The sequence below is a fragment of the Podarcis gaigeae genome, assembly GCF_964106915.1.
Source record: "Podarcis gaigeae genome assembly, chromosome: 8".
NCBI classification, from domain to species: Eukaryota; Metazoa; Chordata; class Lepidosauria; order Squamata; family Lacertidae; genus Podarcis; species Podarcis gaigeae.
In genome coordinates this window covers 29,262,674-29,282,479 of record NC_139684.1, presented here as the reverse complement: position 1 = coordinate 29,282,479, position 19,806 = coordinate 29,262,674, and the positions used below count along the sequence as shown (strand labels likewise).

The following is a 19,806-nucleotide window of genomic DNA, read 5'->3' as shown; positions in this document are numbered from 1 at the left end:
AGAGGCGGGAACGTGAGGGCACCCGACTCACCCTTGCCACCGGCCCCGGAGGCCGAGGCGCGCAAAATGGGCTGGCGGTTGCGGCACTGGCGGGAGGCTGCGACACTGCTGCTGGCGGCAGGCGGGCCGAGCGCGTCTCCCCCTCGGCCCACGGCAGCGGGCGCCTTCGACTACGAGCTGCTCCTGCTGCGGCGGAGCCCGCGGAGCGCCTTCCTGCCCAGCGCCCACGTCTTCCCGGGCGGCGTGGCGGACGCGGCCGACTTCTCGTCCGACTGGCTGCAGCTGCTGCCGGGCGGGCCGCGCTGCGGGCTGGGCTCGGTGCGGAGCGAGTGCCCGAGGGCGCCGCTCTTCGCCGCCGAGCGCCCGGAGCTGGGCTCGCCGCTGCCGGGGGACGTGGCCTTCCGCCTCTGCGCCATCCGCGAGGCCTTTGAGGAAGCCGGAGTCCTCTTGGTGCTGCCCGGCCCGGTAGCTGATGCCGCCGCCGCCACGGCCGCCACCACGGGCCCGGCCCGCCTGCTGCCAGCCGAGCGCCTCCCGCCGTCCTCGGAGCTGGCTGAGTGGCGGCTGCGGGTGCAGCGGCAGCCCGGCAGCTTCTTGCAGCTGTGCCGCCACCTGAGCTGCGTGCCCAACATCTGGGCGCTGCGCGAGTGGAGCAACTGGCTGACCCCCGTGGGCCGCGCGGGGCGAGGCGGCCGCCGCTACGACACCGCCTTCTACCTCTGCTGCCTCGGGCAGGCGCCGCCGGTCGCCTCGCACGACGACGGGGAGGTGACGGCCTGCCAGGTGAGCGGGACGGGGACGAAACCGGGGCCGCGGGAGAAAAGGCGCGCTCTCCTCACATGCTCGCTTCAGACATGAGGCGATTTTGGTCGTCGTTGTTATTATTACTACTGCTACTAGTACTACTGTACTACCAATGCTATTTTTCTAGAAAAAGAGGTGCTGGAACTCACCGCTGGACGCCTTCCCTTGTTCTCTTATAATGGCGAAGGCGCCCACCTGAGGTGCCAGAACTGAGTTCCTGTGGCTGGGGAAAAAGCCCTGACTACTACTACTATTGTTGTTATTTATTATTATTAGCTGGGGTGTGGGGCAAGGCAGGCCATCTTCACATGCTCAATTCAGACATGAGAAGATTTATCATTTTGATTACTATTATTATTATTATTATTATTATTAGCATGGGGTGGGAGGGAGGTATGCCATCCATTTGCTTCCAACATGAGATGATTTTTAAAAATTATTTTTATTAATGTGGGGGAGAAAGCACGCTGTCTTCAGGCTGGAAGCTTTGCATCTACACAAGGGAAACATTTACTTATTTATTAAATTTATGATGTCGCTCTGCCACGGATGTCAAGACACTGAACAGGATTCCCTCTTTATCCCCAGTGCCCTTTTTATCCTCACAACAACCCTGTGAGGTCTGCTAGGCTAGGAGATGGTTACTAACCAGGGGCCACTAGCCAGGAGAGTGCCAGTAAATTGAATGCCAGTTGCTGGAAGCCACAGGAGCGGAGAGTGCTCTTCTGCTCAGGCCCTGCTTTGGGGCTTCCCATTAGGGGCATCTCCCCAGCCGCTGTGAGAACATGAGGCTGGGCTCTGGATGGGCCCCCTTTGGCCTGATCCAGCAGAGCTCCTCTTACATTAGGCAGATTAGGCTAAGGGATGCTTACTAGTCAGTGGCCACTAGCCAAGAGGGTGGCAGTTTGCCTCTGGATATCAGATGTCAGGAAGTAAAGGACTGTTATGGTCATGTGTTGCTTGTGGCTTTTTCATTGGCATCTGGTTGGCCTCTGCGGGGACAGAATCTTGGGGTCAGATAAGTCTCTGGCCTGATCTTTTTCTTGGGACTAGCCCAAGATCACTCAGCAAGCTTTATAGCTGGTGGGATGCTTGAACCCAGATCTTCCCAATCCTGCTCTCTAAATAGCACCCTGCTAGCTCCCTGGCATCAGCATTCCCTTCTCTCGCCTCACATAAAATAGACATTCTCTTCCTTAGACCGCAAGTTTCAGCGTGTTTACAAGAATGCAAGGCCTGCGTAGCACAATGGGATTTATGCTCGGTCTAATGGTGATGAACATGTTCACAGTCTGAGCCCAGAGACTGGCAACAAGTTATGGACAATGACCTTGGCCACACGTCGCTTGAAACTACACCCTTCTGGTGTGTCCCGTGTAGGACTGGCAGGATGCCAGGTTTAAGCCTTGCTCAGCTCTGAAGCTTACTAGGTGACCTTGGACCAATCCTTGCAGGTTTGGGGCAAATAGGAAGCTAGAGAAGGAATACTTTTTAGCAAGAAACAATCAAGGAGCCTTGATCTGGATGAGGAGGAAGTTTCAAATTTGGTTTACCTGGCTTTTATTTCTTCGTAATAGAAGCAACTGGTTTTAAGCATTTTTTAAAGAAGCACAAAAAAATGTTGTTTGGCTTTTGGCCTGACCAACCTCATAAGATTGTTGTTAGGGTAGTAATGGGGTGTGGAGACCACTGCATCTTTTTGGGAGAAAGATGAGATCAAGCTGGAGAATCCATAGTGCAGCCTTTTGTAAAAACTCTGCCCCTAAATATCTTCTGACCTCACCTTTGCTTTCCCATAGACCTGAAGGCACAGACATCACATTTATTTGAGCATTTAGAATTGTTGCAAAATTATATTTTAGTGCAGAAACGATTCAGGTGATTCAGAATATTCCTTTCAATGGGAATTCACAAACTATGGAGATCAGCTTATTCTTCATTCTTTTTCAGTGGTCAACACCCTCAGAAGCTGTTGAACTCTTTAAGTCCCAAGACATCTCGATAGCACCACCTCAGTTTTATGAATTCTGCAGGCTCTGCAATTTCACATCACTTCATGATCTGCATAGGTTTGCCTCTGAACGAGCCTTAGAAGGATGTGAGCGTTGGATGCCTGTTCTGATGATTGCTTCAGATGGCCATATGCAGATTTTACCAGGTAGATCAAAATGGCATTTGGATTAGTTATTTTAACAATGATAAGTTTATTTTCATTCTTTGGGAAGAACAAGTACTTTCAAATTCCAGTGCATATTATTAGGATGGTGTTTTGAAGAAGAATTGATTTGTTTACAATTTCCCAATAAGGGAGGTCTATTCTGAATTGTCTGGTATTAGCCACTAGTGTAATCTGTGGATCTTGTCTATTATTAGGCTTAATGCTTGCTTCTTGAATGATGTTATAAATATATTTCTATGCAATTCAGTGCATCTTTTCTCATAAGTGAGTCCTACTACGTTCTGTAGGGTTTACTCCCAAATAAGTGTCCATAGGGTTGCAGCCTTACTGTGCAATCCTTTGCATGTCATTTAAGAAGTAACCCTGACTAAGTACAGTAGGGCTTCTTAATAAATGAGTTTAGGATCTGCCACAATTGTGAAACTAGTGTGGTTCCTTTCATTTAGTATCGTCAGTGTACTGACCTTGACCTCTGTGTGAAGTCTGCTACTGACAGGCATTTTATATTTTGCCTTGTTAATAGCCTTTTAAAAAGCAAGAAAACTCAGCTACAGGTTTAGCTACAACTTTTCATTACTCAGCAAAGCAGGCGAAAAAGAAAAGGGGGGGATTCAGCCTTGAACCCTGCTTCTTCCCAGAGCTATAATAGTTGAGCTCCAGATTTTTAATATTTATATCTGGCCTGTCTTCCATGGTGGAACTCATGGCAATGTAGACAGAGTTCCCAGGCAGTCTTTTCTTCATCCATAGAGAGGATAGAATAGCCCAAGGCTACTTATCCTAGTAATTGTAACTCTCAGTATAGTATTATGTCTGAACTGAGCATATTTGTATGTGCAGGCTGGGCCTTAAAGCTCTTGTTTCTCTATAAATTCATTGTTCATATTATATTCCTTGGCACAGATAGAACAAGACCCACTTTATTAGTTCATTGGAATACTTGATTACCGTATTTTTCCTTCTATAACACGCAGATTTTTTCTCCTAAAAAGGAAGGGGAAATGTCTGTGCGTGTTATTGAGCGAATGTGTGGTCCCTGGAGCCAATTGGTGCGAGGGGAGGCAAAAAAAAGCAGGCAAAAATCAAACCGCGCGTCTCCTAGAAGGGAAACTTGAAAAGAGGAAGCGGCTGCTTTCCGGCATTCTGCCTCAGGGTCTTACTGCCCACCCATCTCTGTTTCCTTGCTGTGTTTGCTCAAACGGAACAAAGAGCAGGGAAAGCCCCTCCCCTCCAGGCAAGCAGAGGGGAAAGCTGAAAACATGCAGGAGGGAGAGAGAGAGCGCACGAGCTGGCTGGCTTGGGTGGGTAGGTGAGGGAAAACTTTTGCCTTCCTTTCCTCCCTACCCCTCTCCTGCATTCTTAGCCAGCTGCTTCTCTGCACACCCCTCTCCTGCTCCTTGTCCCTTCTGTGTTTTTCCTTCCCTCCCCACTTAAAATGTGGTTAAAAAGCATGGGTCCACATGGATCCTCAGGATCTTTGCATTGGGTCAGCCCAAATTCACCATCAGAGCACATAGCATGTCCATGGCTACAGCCTGCCCCCCCAAAATCACGCACCCACTGTTGCCTGGGGCTGCAATGGTGCAAAAATGTGGTTAAAAAGCATGGATCCTAAGGATCTTTGCATTGGGTCAGCCCAAATTCACCATCAGATCACATAGCATGTCCATGGTTACAGCCTGCCCCCCAAAAATCACGCACCCACTGTTGCCTGGGGCTGCAATGGTGCAAAAACGTGGTTACAAAACATGGATCCACATGGATCCTCAGGATCTTTGCATTGGGTCAGCCCAAATTCACCATCAGAGCACATAGCATGTCCATGGCTACAGCCTGCCCCCCAAAAATCACGCACCCACTGTTGCCTGGGGCTGCAATGGTGCAAAAACGTGTTTACAAAGCATGGATCCACAGGGATTCTCAGGATTTTTGCATTGGGTCACCCCAAATTCACCATCAGATCACATATCTGTGGCCACAGCATGAAGCACAAAAATGATACATCCACTGTTTCATTCAGAATGTTTTTTCCCTTGTTTTCCTCCTCTAAAAACGATGTGCGTGTTATGGTCAGGTGCGTGTTATAGAGCGAAAAATACGGTACTTGCATTCTTGTATGCCAAGAGAACCTTTATGAAAAATACTGTCACAAAACCAGTTTTGAATCTTATCAAGCCATCCAACAGCAAAATAGCTTAAAATCTCTAGAAGTACCTAAAATGAAGTTCACTGAAGTACTGAATATTACATAAAAAATTAAGTTATACATTGTATTTTTTAGGTGATGAGCTATATCCAGAAGATCCCGATTTTACAGGAGAAAGAAAACCAATGTTGATGACAGATAAAAAGATTGAAGATCTAATGAAAGGCGCCAGTAGACTTCACCGGATAGTGACACAAGACCATAATAATGTTAATATCTATGTGAATATCCAGCCCAAATATAAACACATCAATCCAATAACAGTGGACTTTAAAAGGGGTAATAATGCAGATTGCAATAGTAAATTATAATATTTTAAAAATAATTTACATATTTTTATATCTACCAACGCAATGGCAGTTCCTGAATAAGCTGCCCTGGGAGCTTCACATCTTGCTAAGCAACTTGTATTTCAAACGTAGCTGGAATTAATACATTCTTGTGCCACTTTATCTACATCAAGCCTTGTGTGAATGATTTAGGCTTTCGTTTGTGTACCACAGTAATTATTTCCCTGGCTAAAATTTTGTGCAAATGTGCCAATTCTGGGGTGGACATCTGTCTGCTAAGAACTTGACCTTAATCTACACATTGGTGGATTTAAGGCACTGAAGAGGCAGTGGAGCAATAGTTACCCATGGCTACCAAAGACCATTTGTCAGTATTGGGATAAACTGGTCCTTTATCAATATAATTCAGTATCTTGAACTATTCTGCTTTTCTCATTAAAATGTGGAGACACTATGGATGTTTACTCAAAAGTGATGCTCCCTAATTAGCTGGGATTCAAAATGGCAGTTTAGGATTGCAGCTTTACATGAGCATAAGTTCTGTAAATTCAATCAATAGTGGTTATTTTTAAAATATTCAGAAGCTCTGCTTTTGGAAGGCACTTTTCTAGACACACTAATTTGCTAGTGTTGTCTAACAGCAATAGAATTAATTCCATTGTATGGTTGGGTTTTCAGTTTTTATATTTCAGAATGTCAACTTAAATGCATTTAAATTAGCATTTAAAACACCAAATTGTAATTTATTTTTAGAATTTATTTTAAAAATAAATATTTATTTTTAGCAACATTGCTTTGGCTGTTTTTATCATTGCTAAGATATACTGAGCCATTACACATCTTGTTTTCTTTAAATTTAAGAAGAGGCCCTATTAATAGTTTGTGTGTGTCAGGAGCTTCCTTATTTTTAAAAACATAAAGCTGGAAGTTGAAATTAAAGCCCTCCTATTACATTTCACGTGTGTCCAAACTGGAGCTTTTGAGCTGTGTCTGACTCCTAACTAGTTTGAGGAATGAATAGAAAACTACTGAAAAAGTGTCTTCTTTGTGTGCTGGTTACAAAGGGACTTGGGTTTCCTCCATCCCATCTTCTAGCTGGAATTAAGAAACTGAGACTTGATGTAACATAAGGGGAGGAAGTAACACAGACCAAGAGAAATGTCTGTCTCTTTAGTTTTACGTTTTGGGTGTTGGAATAGCTAAGCAAAAGATAACAAACTGCAACCAAAGCAGTTTTACACAAATTGCCTTCCTTTGTCTCTGTTGTACAAAAGGTTTTAAAATGTGCACAGAAGATTTATTGAACCATCTATATTTAATGTTCCAAGGCATCACTGTGTATATAGTTTTGTTTTTAGAGAAACTATTTACCAATCACACATAAATATTAATCAGGCTTAACTGAACCCTCTGACTATGCAGTATCTCTTAGAATGCTATTATATTAGCCGTATTTCAGGTTTGGTTTAAATATTTCACATATGTTGTCAAGACCAGTTATCACAAATAATATCAGTCTGTGTCCAGCAAGCTCTTGCTCTCAGAATGTCTTCTAAAAAAACCCCAAGCTCTCAGATCTCTATTCAGCTGACTCATGACATGCATGGGAGTTACATTTCAGAAATAGTACATAAAGTCATATTTGTGTATAGTCAGATCCATGGGCGTAGCCAGGATTTTTGTTGGGGGGGTAGAACTTCAGATATGTATTGATTTTGATTGATTTAGGAGGGCAGTTGCCCCCCTGCTGCCCTTGGCTACACCCATGGTCAGATCAACTCCTTGGAACTTAGGAATTGCCTAAGATGTAGCAAACTACATCTCCCCCCCAATTCTTTTTTTTTGTGTGGGGGGGGGGGAGTCACGTGCTTTAGATGTGCACTAAGTGCACCTTAAATGTATGATTGAAGAGGATCTGCATTAAGTTTATTTGGTGGCAGTGCAAGTTGTGCCCTTGCTTATACCTCTTTTAACAGGCTCCAAGTGGGGAGGCAAGAGGGAGGCAAAACCTTTAAGTATATTTGTTTCTCCACCGAGCAGCGTGGAGGTTGTGCAGGCTGAGCAAAAGCGGACATGCTTGATGATGGAGTATAACTCAAAGAAGATGTTTTACACATGGCCACATTAGTACAGTACCATTCATTTAAAGCACTTTGACCAGCCATTATTTCCTGCAAAGAATTCTGGGAAGTGTACCTGATAAGGATGCAGAGTATTGTTAGCAGGGATGGCCGATTCCATCCCTCTTATAATGAAGGAGTTGTTTGTTATAAGAGGGATGGAATCCCTTCTAAATACTGTGCATGTGGATGTCTGTATATAAATACACACACACGTTCATTTTCCCCTCGAATTACAGTATTAACAGGTTTATATTTAAATACCACCATCAGTTGGACAAAAATGTGTTCGTGTACACACAGAAATACACACACATCATTTCTCCGCTTAATCAGTTTGTTTTAAAAATGTTAATTGTTGAGATAGAAAGAAGATAAAGCCCCTACCAGAGAAGAATGGAAGATTAAGTTGATGGATTATGCCAAATTGGCAAAAATGACTGGAAGAAACAGAAATCAGGAAGACCAAAAATTTTCATAAGGAATGAGGAAAATTTATTATTTATCTTAAAAATCATTGTAAACAGTTAAAACTGTTAACAGGACTGGAATAACACTTGTAGTTTAATGGTGAATTTTGGACATAATGGGGATGTATTTTATGTTGGATGTTGGATATGTGATTGTAAAACTCTGACCTCAAAACCAAATAAACACTTTTTTTTTAATGTTAATGTTCACACAAAATATTAAGGTTTTTTTGTGTGTCTTTTAAACCGCGACAAAAACAAAATCGGCCGAGCGTCGCTGACACGTGCTCCGCCGCTGAGAAGCTGGGAGCGGCACTGAGCATGCGCGCGGGCGGCGGCGGCAGTTAAACAGCCGCCTCAGTTCTGGAGCACGCGGAAAGGAAAATGTAAGTTAACCGCCGCCGGGAGGAGACGGCGAAGGGGCGGGGTGAGACGAGGTGAGTTGAGGAGCGGGGCACGAGGTTTGCATATGAGGGCGCGGGGAGGTGCGAACGGTGATAAAGCAGCCGCGGGGGCGAGCTATTGGCCGTCCCAGCTGAGCGGACTCCTCTTCCTCAGAGCTCAGAGGGGGGGCAGCTACCCCCCCCCGCGCGTCGGGTGGCGGTTACGTATATTTTAATATACGGATACAGGTAGCTAGGCCACGTGATCAGTTTAGAACCGTCGCAGGTAGCCACCTTCCTCCTCCCCCTCTTCCTTGACACCCTAATTTAGCGTGACTTCCCCACCTTTTTTATTATTATTATTATTATTATTATTATTATTATTATTTAGCCCAGCGATGGCTGTTTTGGGACTACAACTCCCATCATCCCTAGCTAGCAGGACCAGTGGTCAGGGATGATTGGAATTGTAGTCCCAAAACAGCTGGAGGGCCAAGTTTGGCCATCATTGATTTAGCCTAACTGCTTGCCACCACCACGCTTTTTTATTATTTAGCCTGGCTTTTTACACCTGAGGGGCATTTTTTCCCCCTTAAGGACCTGCCTTATTCCCGTGATTGCAAATTGTTACTAGTTGCTTCCTTCACAAATGTGACTGAAAGCAGCTTGCAACAACAAACAAACATGACATTCTTTATACCCCGCCCCAAAAGAGCTGTGATGGTGTGAATGGGCAGCCTTACCCAGAGCCATTATATGTGCAAGGCTGTTCTCCTAATCTCAGCAAAATTTATATTCAGTGATTTATTTTGAGGACTGTGACCTAAAACAGCCATATGTTCTACGGGCAGTTTCCAGTCCTACTGCCCTTTTTAAATTATTATTTAAGATGGTTTGCTGGGGGTGGGGGTGGGAGGTTTAATTTATCAACTAGTCTGCTTCATGTTATCCCTCTATAATAATATTAGGAAGTGCTCATTGGGGTGTTAGCAGGCTTTTTCGATAGCTTTGCAAATATATGTGATTTCACAGATGTGTGCAGTGCTTTGTAATGTTACTTAACCCCTGCGTAAAAGGGGGGTTGCCTCTATAGAGTGGGGGCCCCATATGCATGTTTGGACTGAAGGCAGGTCCCAAATCAGACACAGTTGAAGAATACTGTCTTAAGTTGTAAAGAAGCGACTTCTACCAGCTCAGACTGTTCGTCCATCAAACACAATCTTCAGTACCTGCTCATTACATTTCCTTGTTGCATTCAGAACATTTAACGACTGCAGGAAATCTCAAATGCTCCTTTGCCCCATCCTAGTAACTACTTTACTATTGTCTAATTTTATTTTAAACATTGGCCACCTTGAGAACTTTGCTTAGTAAGTAGGCAGGCCATCAATATCATTAAAGCAGTAGTATATATTTGTGCTACCTTTCCCTTTCTTCAGGGAAAGCAGGGCAGTGGACCGGGGTGATCTTCAACATGTTTTATGCTTATAATAACTGTATAAAGTACATTAAGCCGCCTGTATTCCTTGCTCCAGAGAAAGCTGGCAAAGAGAAGCCTGTACAGTACTGCCCTTTTTGTTTGCTTGCTTGCTTGCTTGCTTGCTTGCTGGTCTATCGGTTCAACTGATTGCACACCTAGGCTCAACTTCTAGGGGAGCTGGAGCTATACAGTATTAGTTTTTGGGCCACTGCATTTCTAAAAGGAAGAAAAGCACCTGTACTGTGGCCTGGTTTTCTCAGATTGAAAGTTACTTTTAAAGGAATGTCATTATGTAAAAGCAGTTTAAATGCTTGTTCCTTTGTTGTATTTTTCAGAGGTACAGATAAAGCGTGTAAATCTCTTTGATGTAGTTGAAAAAGTCATTGAAGAAAGAAAATGTTTGAAGTGTTTATATTGAAGGTATTGTGGCTTTTTGGCAAGTTTTAGCATATGAATGTTCATTTCTGAGCATAAACCTTGCAGTGTTTTCATAGGACTCTAACTATGGCTTCCTTATTCATTAGATTGAAAATCCATGGTGCTTTTGGGGCTACATAAAAGGAGGTGGAAGCATTGTAGAAAACGAAATGGAATATAAAAAACTTCAATCTGAAATGAATCTGTTCTATAATAAATTCCACAGATATGTGGATGATATCAAGCCATTTGTATTGGAAAAGGGCCAGGTAATTTTATGTACTTTATTTGCTTTAGTGGATATGAAATTGAAGAGGGGGAAAGGGAGGCTAGTGTTGAGATATTAGGTCTACTTTCAATGCTAGTCCTACTCAGAGGGTAGGACTAGCATTGAATGAAATGAACATGACTTACTTTGGTTCATTAATTTCAGTAGTTCTATTATGAGTGAACCTCATTGGATACAACCTTTTGTGAAAGCACTGGGTAACTTTAACAGCAATGCAGGACTCAGCTAAAATGATAATCCAGCCTCTGCTTATAATATTATACAGTACATTTTATATTTGGGTTTAGCTACTTTTGGAAGTTTTTCTAGATAAATTGTCTTATTTCTGCCACCTTTTGGGCACTGTGTGAAATATAAAGCATGAAATATATAGCACATTACTGGTACATGTAGTTTTTTCCTATTGGTTTGCCTTACAGTATTTTAATATTCTTTTGGAAGCTGCCCAGAGTGGCTGGGGAAGCCCAGCCAGATGGGCGGGGTAAAAATAATAAATAATAATAATTATTATTATTATTATTTTATTTCCCATCAATTGTCTGCTAATCTCATGTAGAGTTTGTGTCAAATGAGAATGGATGTTTCTTTTTCAGGTTTGTGCTGTTTATTGTCAGGAAATGAATTCCTGGTGCAGAGCTGTTGTTAAATCAATCATATCATGTACAGATTATTACCTTGCTGAGTGTTTCCTTGTGGATTATGCCAAGAGTGTCCCTGTGAAAACAGACCGGTATGTTTTAATTATACTAAAGGCAAAGGTTATACACAATGTGAGTACTGCAACCTGGGACTAGCAAGCCCTCTGGAACCTGGAAGGTACAATCAGAAGGTTAATGTCATGTTCTATTACACAAGCCCACTGAGTTTGTGTGATCCTTCTGATAGACCAAAGTGTATGGAGTTGTAAACTCCTACATTCAAATTTAATCTTAACCGTTAACTTGCTGGCTGGTCCGGGGCAAGTTTGTCTTAATCTTTCTTCACATTCACTTCACACAGTAAGCCCCCAACTTAGGCACATTTAACTTGTGCACATTCAGCTTTAAGCACACGACAAAATAAAAATAAAAAGGGGCAGAGTTCCAGGAAAAATGACTTTGGTAATCCTACTTGCCATTGAACCCAATGGGTTTTGACTATATGTGATTTTGGCTTTAAGTGCAATTCCTGGAAGGTAACCCCCGAGTAAGTTCCGGGCTTACTGTAACAGCAGACAGACTACATTGTTCGCCTATCAAGGACAACAAGCAACACTGTGTTGTTTACAATTTATGCTTTGTTTATAATAGGAGTGGCCACTGTGGTGCCTTTGTGACGTTTTGGAATACAAGTTGCATTATTCCTGACCGTTGGCCATGCTGGCTCTGGCTGGTAGAAATTGTAGTTCTGAACATCCAGAGGGCACCACATTAGCTACCCCTGGCTTATAAAGTATTAATTTATGTTAAAGGGGATTGTTTTTCTGAAATTTCTGTTTTCAGGATTTGTGTTGCCTTGGAATCATTTATGAGATTGCCCTACAGAGCAATGAAATTTAGACTGTATGGTACAAAACCGGCCACACTGCGTGTCAACTACCATAACGACAAGGCCAAGATAGTGTAAGTACATTTTGCAAGGTATTATGTAAAAGCTTTCTATATTATTTTGGGTTTCTGTAGGACAAGTATTAGGACTTGTAATTTGGGAGAGACATCACCTTGCCAACAAAGGTCCGTATAGTTAAAGCTATGATTTTCCCAGTAGTGATGTATGGAAGTGAGAGCTGGACCATAAAGAAGGCTGATTGCCGAAGAATTGATGCTTTTGAATTATAGTGCTGGAGGAGACTCTTGAGAGTCCCATGGACTACAAGAAGATCAAACCTATCCATTCTTAAGGAAATCAGCCCTGAGTGCTCACAGGAAGGACAGATCCTGAAGCTTAGGCTCCAATACTTTCGCCACCTCATGAGAAGAGAAGACTCCCTGGGAAAGACTCTGATGCTGGGAAAGATGGAGGGCACAAGGAGAGGGGGACGACAGAGGACGAGATGGTTGGATAGTGTTCTCGAAGCTACCAGCATGAGTTTGACCAAACTGCGGGAGGCAGTGGAAGACAGAAGTGCCTGGCGTGCTCTGGTCCATGGGGTCACAAAGAGTCGGACACGACTAAACGACTAAACATCAACTATTTGGGTGACATTCCATGTAGCTACAAGTAGAGCCTGTGAAATTTTCCTATTTTATACTTACTAGGGCCCCATATTTCTTGGTATAAATGTCACTGAGGCAGACTTCATATCTATCCAGTTTGTTTCACTCTCTGAGAAACATTTTGAAGTGAAAGAGTACTTCACAAATGTATAATACGTCTTTATATGCTTATAATAGTGCCACAGTAAAGTAGTCATGTGTGCTTTTTTGTAGCCCTGCTAACCGCTGGGATATAGCGGCTATCCACTACTTTCAAAATCTCCTGAATGGTAAGAAAACATAAGGAATAGCATATTATATAATTCCAAATGTACAGTGGTGCCCCGCAAGACGAACGCCTCGCAAGACGAAAAACCCGCTAGACGAAAGGGTTTTCCGTTTTGGAGGCGCTTCGCAAAACGAATTTCCCTATGGGGTTGCTTCACAAGACGAAAAAATCTTGCTTTTTTCGCCCTTTTCCTAAGCCGCTAAGACGCTTATCAGCTGTTCCGCTGATAAGCCGCTTAACAGCTGATCGCTGGAAGCCGCTTGACAGCTCTAGCACTAATCCGCTAAGCTGTCAATGGGCTTGCTTCGCAAGACGAAAAAACCGCTAGACGAAGAGAATCGCGGAACGAATTCTTTTCGTCTAGCGAGGCACCACTGTATGGGCTAATCCGTTAAAATGTTGAGGGTTTTTTTTTAAAATCCACCGAGAGGCTGGGTTTGGAGACTATAGCTGATTTGCAAAACAGCTGACTATCTGCAGATGGTTCCATGTTCAGTTTCTAATATCTAAGGGAAATGCCTGTCTGAAACCCTGGAGAGCCACCAGTGTACCAGTCACTGGAGAAGGAGTTGGATGAGCCAACAAATTGACTCAGTGCAGTGTAAGGCAATGTCTTCCTTAGATAACTGTGTCTGAAGTAAAGAATATTAGTGTACTTAATGTTTGGTACAAATCAGAATAACAGAAAAGTGGCATTATTGGTAATTCATAGAATTGTAGAGTTGGAAGGGACCCAAAGGTCATCTTGTTCAACCCCCTGCAATGCAGGAATCTCAGCTAAAGCATCCATGACACATGGCCACCCAACCTGGAAAAAAAATATTAAAAATGATACCTACTTGCTGAAACTTAGCAGTTCACAAATTAATTGCTGAACAGGTTCAAAGCCCACTGGCCAGGCAGAATTGTCATAACCCCCCTGTCATTATTCTGATGTCACAACAGGGAGATCCTTTAATGCTGAATGATAATAAACTTTTGCAGAATTCAACCACATTGTAATTACACACACATCATAGGATTTTAAAGTTTTATCTTGCTTGCAAATGTCTAGCAACTTGACTTACATATGTACAGAAATAAAATGTATCTATTTCTAGCTTCACTGAAGTAAAACTGATCAAATATTTTGAGATTCATTTCTAACGGGTTAACTATCTGTTAATGGCTTCCCAAAACGTATGCTTATTGCATTACCTTACTCCAATCAAGGGGCTGCTTATAACTTTTGATTCTTTGGCAAGAATGTAGAAAATCAGTTGTTGTTGCCTCCCTCTGATATTTCATCCATTTGGCTTAATCAAGAAAGACCTACTGTGGGGAAATGTAGAAATTAGAAGACCTAATTAATGCTCCATTTATTTTTGTTTCTAGCAACCACCAAGGTGGAGGCCAAGTTATGTGCTGTTGAAGAAGACAGTTTTGATGTTGATCTCTATGTCACAATAAAGGAAGAAAAGGTAAGCCAGTCACCTTTACAATTCTGTTTGTGTATAGTATTTTAAAACAGACATCCAGTTTGCCAGGGTGAGTGGCAGCATCTGTCCCTCTCTACTAATGGGGAATAACAGTCTGCCACTCAGCTTCCCTTCTTGTATGCACCTCTTTGTATATGTTTTTAAAAGTAGATCCTTTAAAATGATAGCGGGTTGTATAGGGTGATGACTTGCTTTTTTGATAGAAGAGGCTCCTGTCCAAAGCCTCTGAGGGTCCAAAATGCACAGAAGCAAGGATGCTAGGACACAGGCAAAAACCCTACAAGCATTGGCAGGTAGTCTAGAGGCAGGCCTGCAGTAGGTGGGTCAATTCTGGATCCAGTCTTTGGGTGAAAAAGGCTGCTCCCCTCTGGCTTAATAGAATTACATGGTTTGCCCTTATGCCGCAGCTGATGGGAAGATTCTTTGTGCACATAGCAATCTACTTTAGGTGATAGTAGCTGCCTTATAAAACTATTTCAGGTACCTCCCAAATTATGTTAGTAATTTTTATCTCTGCCATTAGTAAACATGTGTCCCCATTATGCTAAACCTTCACATGCATGAAATCTGTTTTCTTCATAGATATGTGTGAATGACGATCTTGTTGCCAAAAAATTTGCTTTCTATGAGGCACCGAAGAGTACAACAATTAGTGCTGTGGAAGACCAGAAGAGAGAAACGCCATTAAGCCTTGAGCCTCTTTCAGAGGAGATCAATCCTGCACTTGTTCTGTGGCCAATGTTGTTGCAAGCCAAGGAAACAAAGGCTTTTGAAACTTGTGAGTATGACAGATCTGCTTCCCAAATGAATAGACAGGATGGAGGATAGTGGCAAGGGTGCTCAGCTGTTCCTCTCCTTGCTGCTTTTCCTCTACAGCTCCTACCCCACTTGTTCCCTATTGGCATAGTACAGATCCTTGGGTGGGCCTTTGCTGTTCACCTGGCTTATCAGTACTGGAACTGCTGTCATTTACCAGAGGAGGAGCAGCACAGCATGGCAGTCAGTGCAGGTGTAGCAGCAGAGTCAGTCAGATGCTCCTATGTGACACCAACCTCAGCTTGCCCCTGTCCCTCAGTAACTGGCAATGACCCTGAAGTTGGTAAGCAGCACCATCCTGCTGTGCTCCACAGACTGTTATTGACAAAAGAACGTAAAAGAGAGGAAATCTAATCATACTCCTCAACCAATGAAAGCTTCAGTGTGATTAATGTTCACTCAAGGCTACCAGGTGACTGCTCAAAGGTGGCTGGATTTTTGAAAAAGTGTATGTTGAGATCTCTTTGATAACCACACAAACAGTTACTCCATCCTTCTACCTTTTGAAACTCTGTATGGAAACAAATGAGATTTGAAAAGCGAAGAACTTACATAAATTCCCAAATCTGGAAGATCTTCCATCTTAATAAAAGTTGCATTGCTGGTACTCCAGGGTTTGGCATTGCCCTTCTTGAAAAAATATCTCATAAACAAAAATAGTTAAAGGAACTGCTCAAATGATTTGTTTTTATTTTTTTTCTGTATGTCATAGTTTTATTTATTATATGTGTCACCAGTACATCTAAGACTTCAGTTAACCATTTTCCTCAATAATGATGGACTGTTACAGGTGGAGAATATTTTTATTTGTAAAAGGAATTTTGTATAAGTCAATACTTTATTATCCCTTTGGAGCTGCACTGTATCTTTGTACTTTTGTCCTTCCGGTTGTAACACTTTATAGTTTATATTTTTATTTGGTTTCTTTCATTATGTTTGCACTTTTTAACAAAACCAAGAAAATACTAAGTAAAAGAAACTTACAAAGAGGAGAAAACTCAAGCTTGATGTGATAATGTCTCAAATTGGCATTATTACACTTTAAGCGAATAATGGAACATACTGCATTTTCTTTCTTTTAGGTGTTTCTGCTTCTGATGACGTTAAAAAAACAGCTTGCAATAATTTGCAGGAAACTGATTTAGCCAGTGAAGAAACAGAGCCAGTGAGTGATTGTAGCAAAAAATTAAATTTGCTGTTTACTATTCAAATAATACTTGGGAAAAGTTGGAACTGGCTCACTGCAGTGCTTTGAGCATTGCTTGAAGTATGTGTGCATTACTGCTGTTAGCCCCTCTTACACAGTGCTTGTGACATGACTGTTGGTAAGTGGTTCAGCTTTCAACGTGCCCCACCAATTCCCAAATGCTTCTGGATTTGTTTTCTCTCTTGGGGAGGTGTCTGATTGTAATTAGGCTGGGGGCAGTCAGGGGCAAAGAGTTAAGGCCCTCATTTTTCTCGTGCCATTGTCCTGAACTGTGGACAAACCATACTTACAAGCCATGGTTTGTTGTTGATTTATAAACCTTGGCTTACATTAATCATGGTTTAGTGTTTTGTGTGAACCCAGCCGTAGTCTTGCTACTCTGTTCTTAGTCCCCTCATTCATAACTTGTGACCAACAAATCAGAAGCTCAGAAAAGCTGGTGGAATACCTTTTAAGTATTCTTGGTCATATGACCTGTCTACCTCCAATGGGAGGCCTTAACCCATGGTTGCCTTGGAGTTCTCCAAACACTAATCCAATAAGGAGCAGTCACACCAAGTATTCAGTGCTCTCTTCTTTGACAAATTATGTTTGTATAGATAGGATGGTGAAGGTTAGTTGCAAATCAACTTCACAACTGAGCCAGCTGAGCCACATGGCCAGTGGCGGAGGAAGAGGAGTGCAGGGGGAGTGCACCACCCATGGCAGCGCAATCCCGGTGGGGTGCCATTGTGGCTGCCCGCACTCGGCACCACACCCCGCAGGCGACGCGCCACACCCCCGGGATGCATGCCAGCCCCGCCCCACCTGCTCTCCGCCTTGCCCCCCCCCCCCCGTGCCAGAGCATGAAGCTCCACCACTGCACATGGCTTTGAGATATTGCTACTGATGCTGCAATAGAGGGACGGAAGAGTAGCTTGATACAATCACTTGCAGATGTGTTTTGGGTGAGAAAGGCTGCATTTTACTGTGTTCCAAAGCAGTGCAATGTGCCTTACTCTCCATTCTACTCTTATAGTGAAGTAGCTCCAGCCAGAAGCACAGAGGTGCCCTGTTTCCTAGGTCATAATTAATATAACCCTGGGATGTTTTTGTCTGCTTACTTAGGCTGTAATGGTGCCGGTTCCTCCTTTAAAACAAGGCATAACTGTTTCCTTGCAGGCGGATATACAAACAGACAGGTTTGTTTTCACCTCTAAATCTTCTATTCCTATTCCCTTACATAGGCAAGGGGCTGAACCTATATGTAAAATAAAATTAAACTTGCTGATTGTCAATTTTAGAGCACAATTAATCTGTTAAAATGTAAGTAGTTTGACTCATTTGTTCATTTTCCTGCACGGGAAGAAGGCATGTCTTCTGTTGGCATATTTGTGAAAATAAGATAATTATCTTATTCAAGTTTATAATGTTTTTGTATACTAAAGTCATTATTAATTTCTTTATTCAGTTGCCATAAGTAATATATTCCTGGTTGATAATTAGTTCACTTCCAATACATCTTGCTTTTTTGTGCTTTTCATCATTCCCACTGTGGCTGGAATCCACGCAGTCCTGTGTGTGAGCAGGAGGTATTTCCAGTCACACGTGGGGTAGGGACATTGTCAGTTGGCACAAAGGCTGTCATGCCTTGTGTGCGCCCCCCATCCCCCCCAAAAAAATCCCCAATTCACATATTTTCCACATGCAGCCAGTATTTTTACAGGCATGAGTAAAGTTTTATCAAATGATCGTGTGTTTCATTTTAGCACCTTATGTAAGGAAACTACTAAAACACAAGAACTGGAGAAAGATATTTATGAGAAAAATATTGGTGTGAAGTAAGTTTTCTTTTATCTTCCTTTTGAAGTTATACAAATACTACATAAATGGAAACGCTACCTTGAGACTGAGTTTTTTAAAGTGTTTTATTATAAAATGGCACAAGCTCTCATAGGCCGCAACCTCCTTCATCAGATGCTGAGTTGAAACATGGATATTTTGTTATATTAATAGGTCAGGCAAGAAGTAGCAAAGTGGATCTCCTACAATGTCTGCAATGTTTATAACTTTCACTCTTGTATATGGCTCATTACTTAGAGCCAGATTTAACTGGGTTGTCACTAACTAAATTCTACTACTGAAAGACAGGCTAAAGTTAGTTGTACTAATTAATTTCAGTGAGTCTGATCTGAGCACAACTTGGTTGAATACAATTCCTCATATTCTTGCTGGTGGTAGTAGTCAGTAAAAATTTGTGCTTTCTAGCAACCCTGACCCTCCCATAGAGCTGATGTAACTAAGCACTGAGACAATCAGCAGATAGCGTGTCTTTTGTGGGGATGTTTTATATAAGGTGCAAACTATGCAGTAAATGTTTTGGGTGAAACTGACTTCGTATCTGATGATGTTTTTAATTGCTAAACAGATATTTGTTCAAGATACTTAGTTTATCAATTCAAAACAAGCATTATTATTTGATACTAGCCTAGTGGTCTATTCCTTATGCTAAACATAGATTGGAGCGGCCCAGATGCAAATCCTTGCTCAGCCATAAAGCTTACTGACTGATTGGCCAAGGTAATCACCTCTCAGCCAGCCATGATGCCTTTGCTCTTTGTCCTCAGTTGGAGGCAGTAATGCTTCCTAATACCAGTTGCTGGAAATAACAGGAGAGGAGAGTGCTCTTGTGCTCATGTTTGGTTCCTTGATTTCATACAGGCATTTGGTTGGCGACTGTGAGAACAGGATGTTGGACTAAATGGGCCATTATCCTGATCCAGCAGACTATGTTCAGCTCACAGGGTTGCTGTGAGAATAATAATAATAATAATAAAAACTATATATGCCATCCTGAGTTCTTTGGGAGAAGGGCTGAATAAAAGTGTAATAAATAAAGGATTTTAAGTTGGCATGTGGTGACAAACTTTTTTTTTAAAAAAGCGAACTTGTATATTTTCAGGCTTCTACAATTTTTAAATCCTTTGAAAGCTGTTGATGGACAAGATGAGACCAAGGTATTTCAATTAACTGTTGCTTTTGGCAGATCATAAACACTTTTGGACCGTTAGTGCCATTTAAATATATAAATGAGCTTTTAGAATTTTGGTTTGTTTATCTAGTTCTTTGAATCAATACATAGTGTACCTACCACTTCAGAAATTGCTACACACACACACACACACACACACACCTATTTCACAAATTTCTGGATGATCTCAAAAC

At 42.4% G+C, this 19,806-nt stretch overlaps 3 protein-coding genes across 12 annotated transcripts in view; 2 read left to right on the top strand and 1 right to left on the bottom strand.

Moving 5' to 3' along the window:
- Window positions 1-764, bottom strand: part of ANKRD27 (ankyrin repeat domain 27) — a 71,042-nt gene extending 70,278 nt beyond the window's left edge. Inside the window, exon 1 of the mRNA XM_083750446.1 lies at window positions 32-764. The gene's annotated coding sequence lies outside the window, so the exon portion shown is untranslated. The remainder of the gene's footprint in view (window positions 1-31) is intronic.
- On the top strand, window positions 67-6,269 carry NUDT19 (nudix hydrolase 19; the record flags this gene model as incomplete). Its single annotated transcript, XM_083750535.1, has 3 exons — window positions 67-783; window positions 2,755-2,962; window positions 5,265-6,269. 3 exons carry the CDS (start codon window positions 67-69, stop codon window positions 5,498-5,500), a joined length of 1,161 nt encoding a protein of 386 aa, XP_083606661.1. The 3' UTR covers window positions 5,501-6,269.
- A 2,112-nt stretch (window positions 6,270-8,381) lies between these two features.
- TDRD12 (tudor domain containing 12) overlaps window positions 8,382-19,806 on the top strand; it is a 68,086-nt gene continuing 56,661 nt past the window's right edge. For 5 of the 10 annotated variants that reach the window (XR_014567082.1, XR_014567083.1, XR_014567084.1 and 2 more), the window contains exons 1-12: window positions 8,412-8,506; window positions 10,268-10,352; window positions 10,457-10,618; window positions 11,232-11,368; window positions 12,120-12,239; window positions 13,047-13,102; window positions 14,476-14,561; window positions 15,162-15,357; window positions 16,478-16,560; window positions 17,710-17,783; window positions 18,351-18,422; window positions 19,544-19,598. Coding sequence is in view for 7 of the 10 variants with exons in the window: in XM_083750428.1 (XP_083606554.1) it covers window positions 10,329-10,352; window positions 10,457-10,618; window positions 11,232-11,368; window positions 12,120-12,239; window positions 13,047-13,102; window positions 14,476-14,561; window positions 15,162-15,357; window positions 16,478-16,560; window positions 17,710-17,783; window positions 18,351-18,422; window positions 19,544-19,598 (1,065 nt within the window). In the remaining 3 variants the exon portion in view is untranslated. Of the gene's footprint in view, window positions 8,629-8,674; window positions 8,702-9,800; window positions 9,823-10,267; window positions 10,353-10,456; window positions 10,619-11,231; window positions 11,369-12,119; window positions 12,240-13,046; window positions 13,103-14,475; window positions 14,562-15,161; window positions 15,358-16,477; window positions 16,561-17,709; window positions 17,784-18,350; window positions 18,423-19,543; window positions 19,599-19,806 lie in introns of those variants that run through there. The other 5 variants (XM_083750429.1, XM_083750424.1, XM_083750430.1 and 2 more) reach the window with 4 other exon arrangements.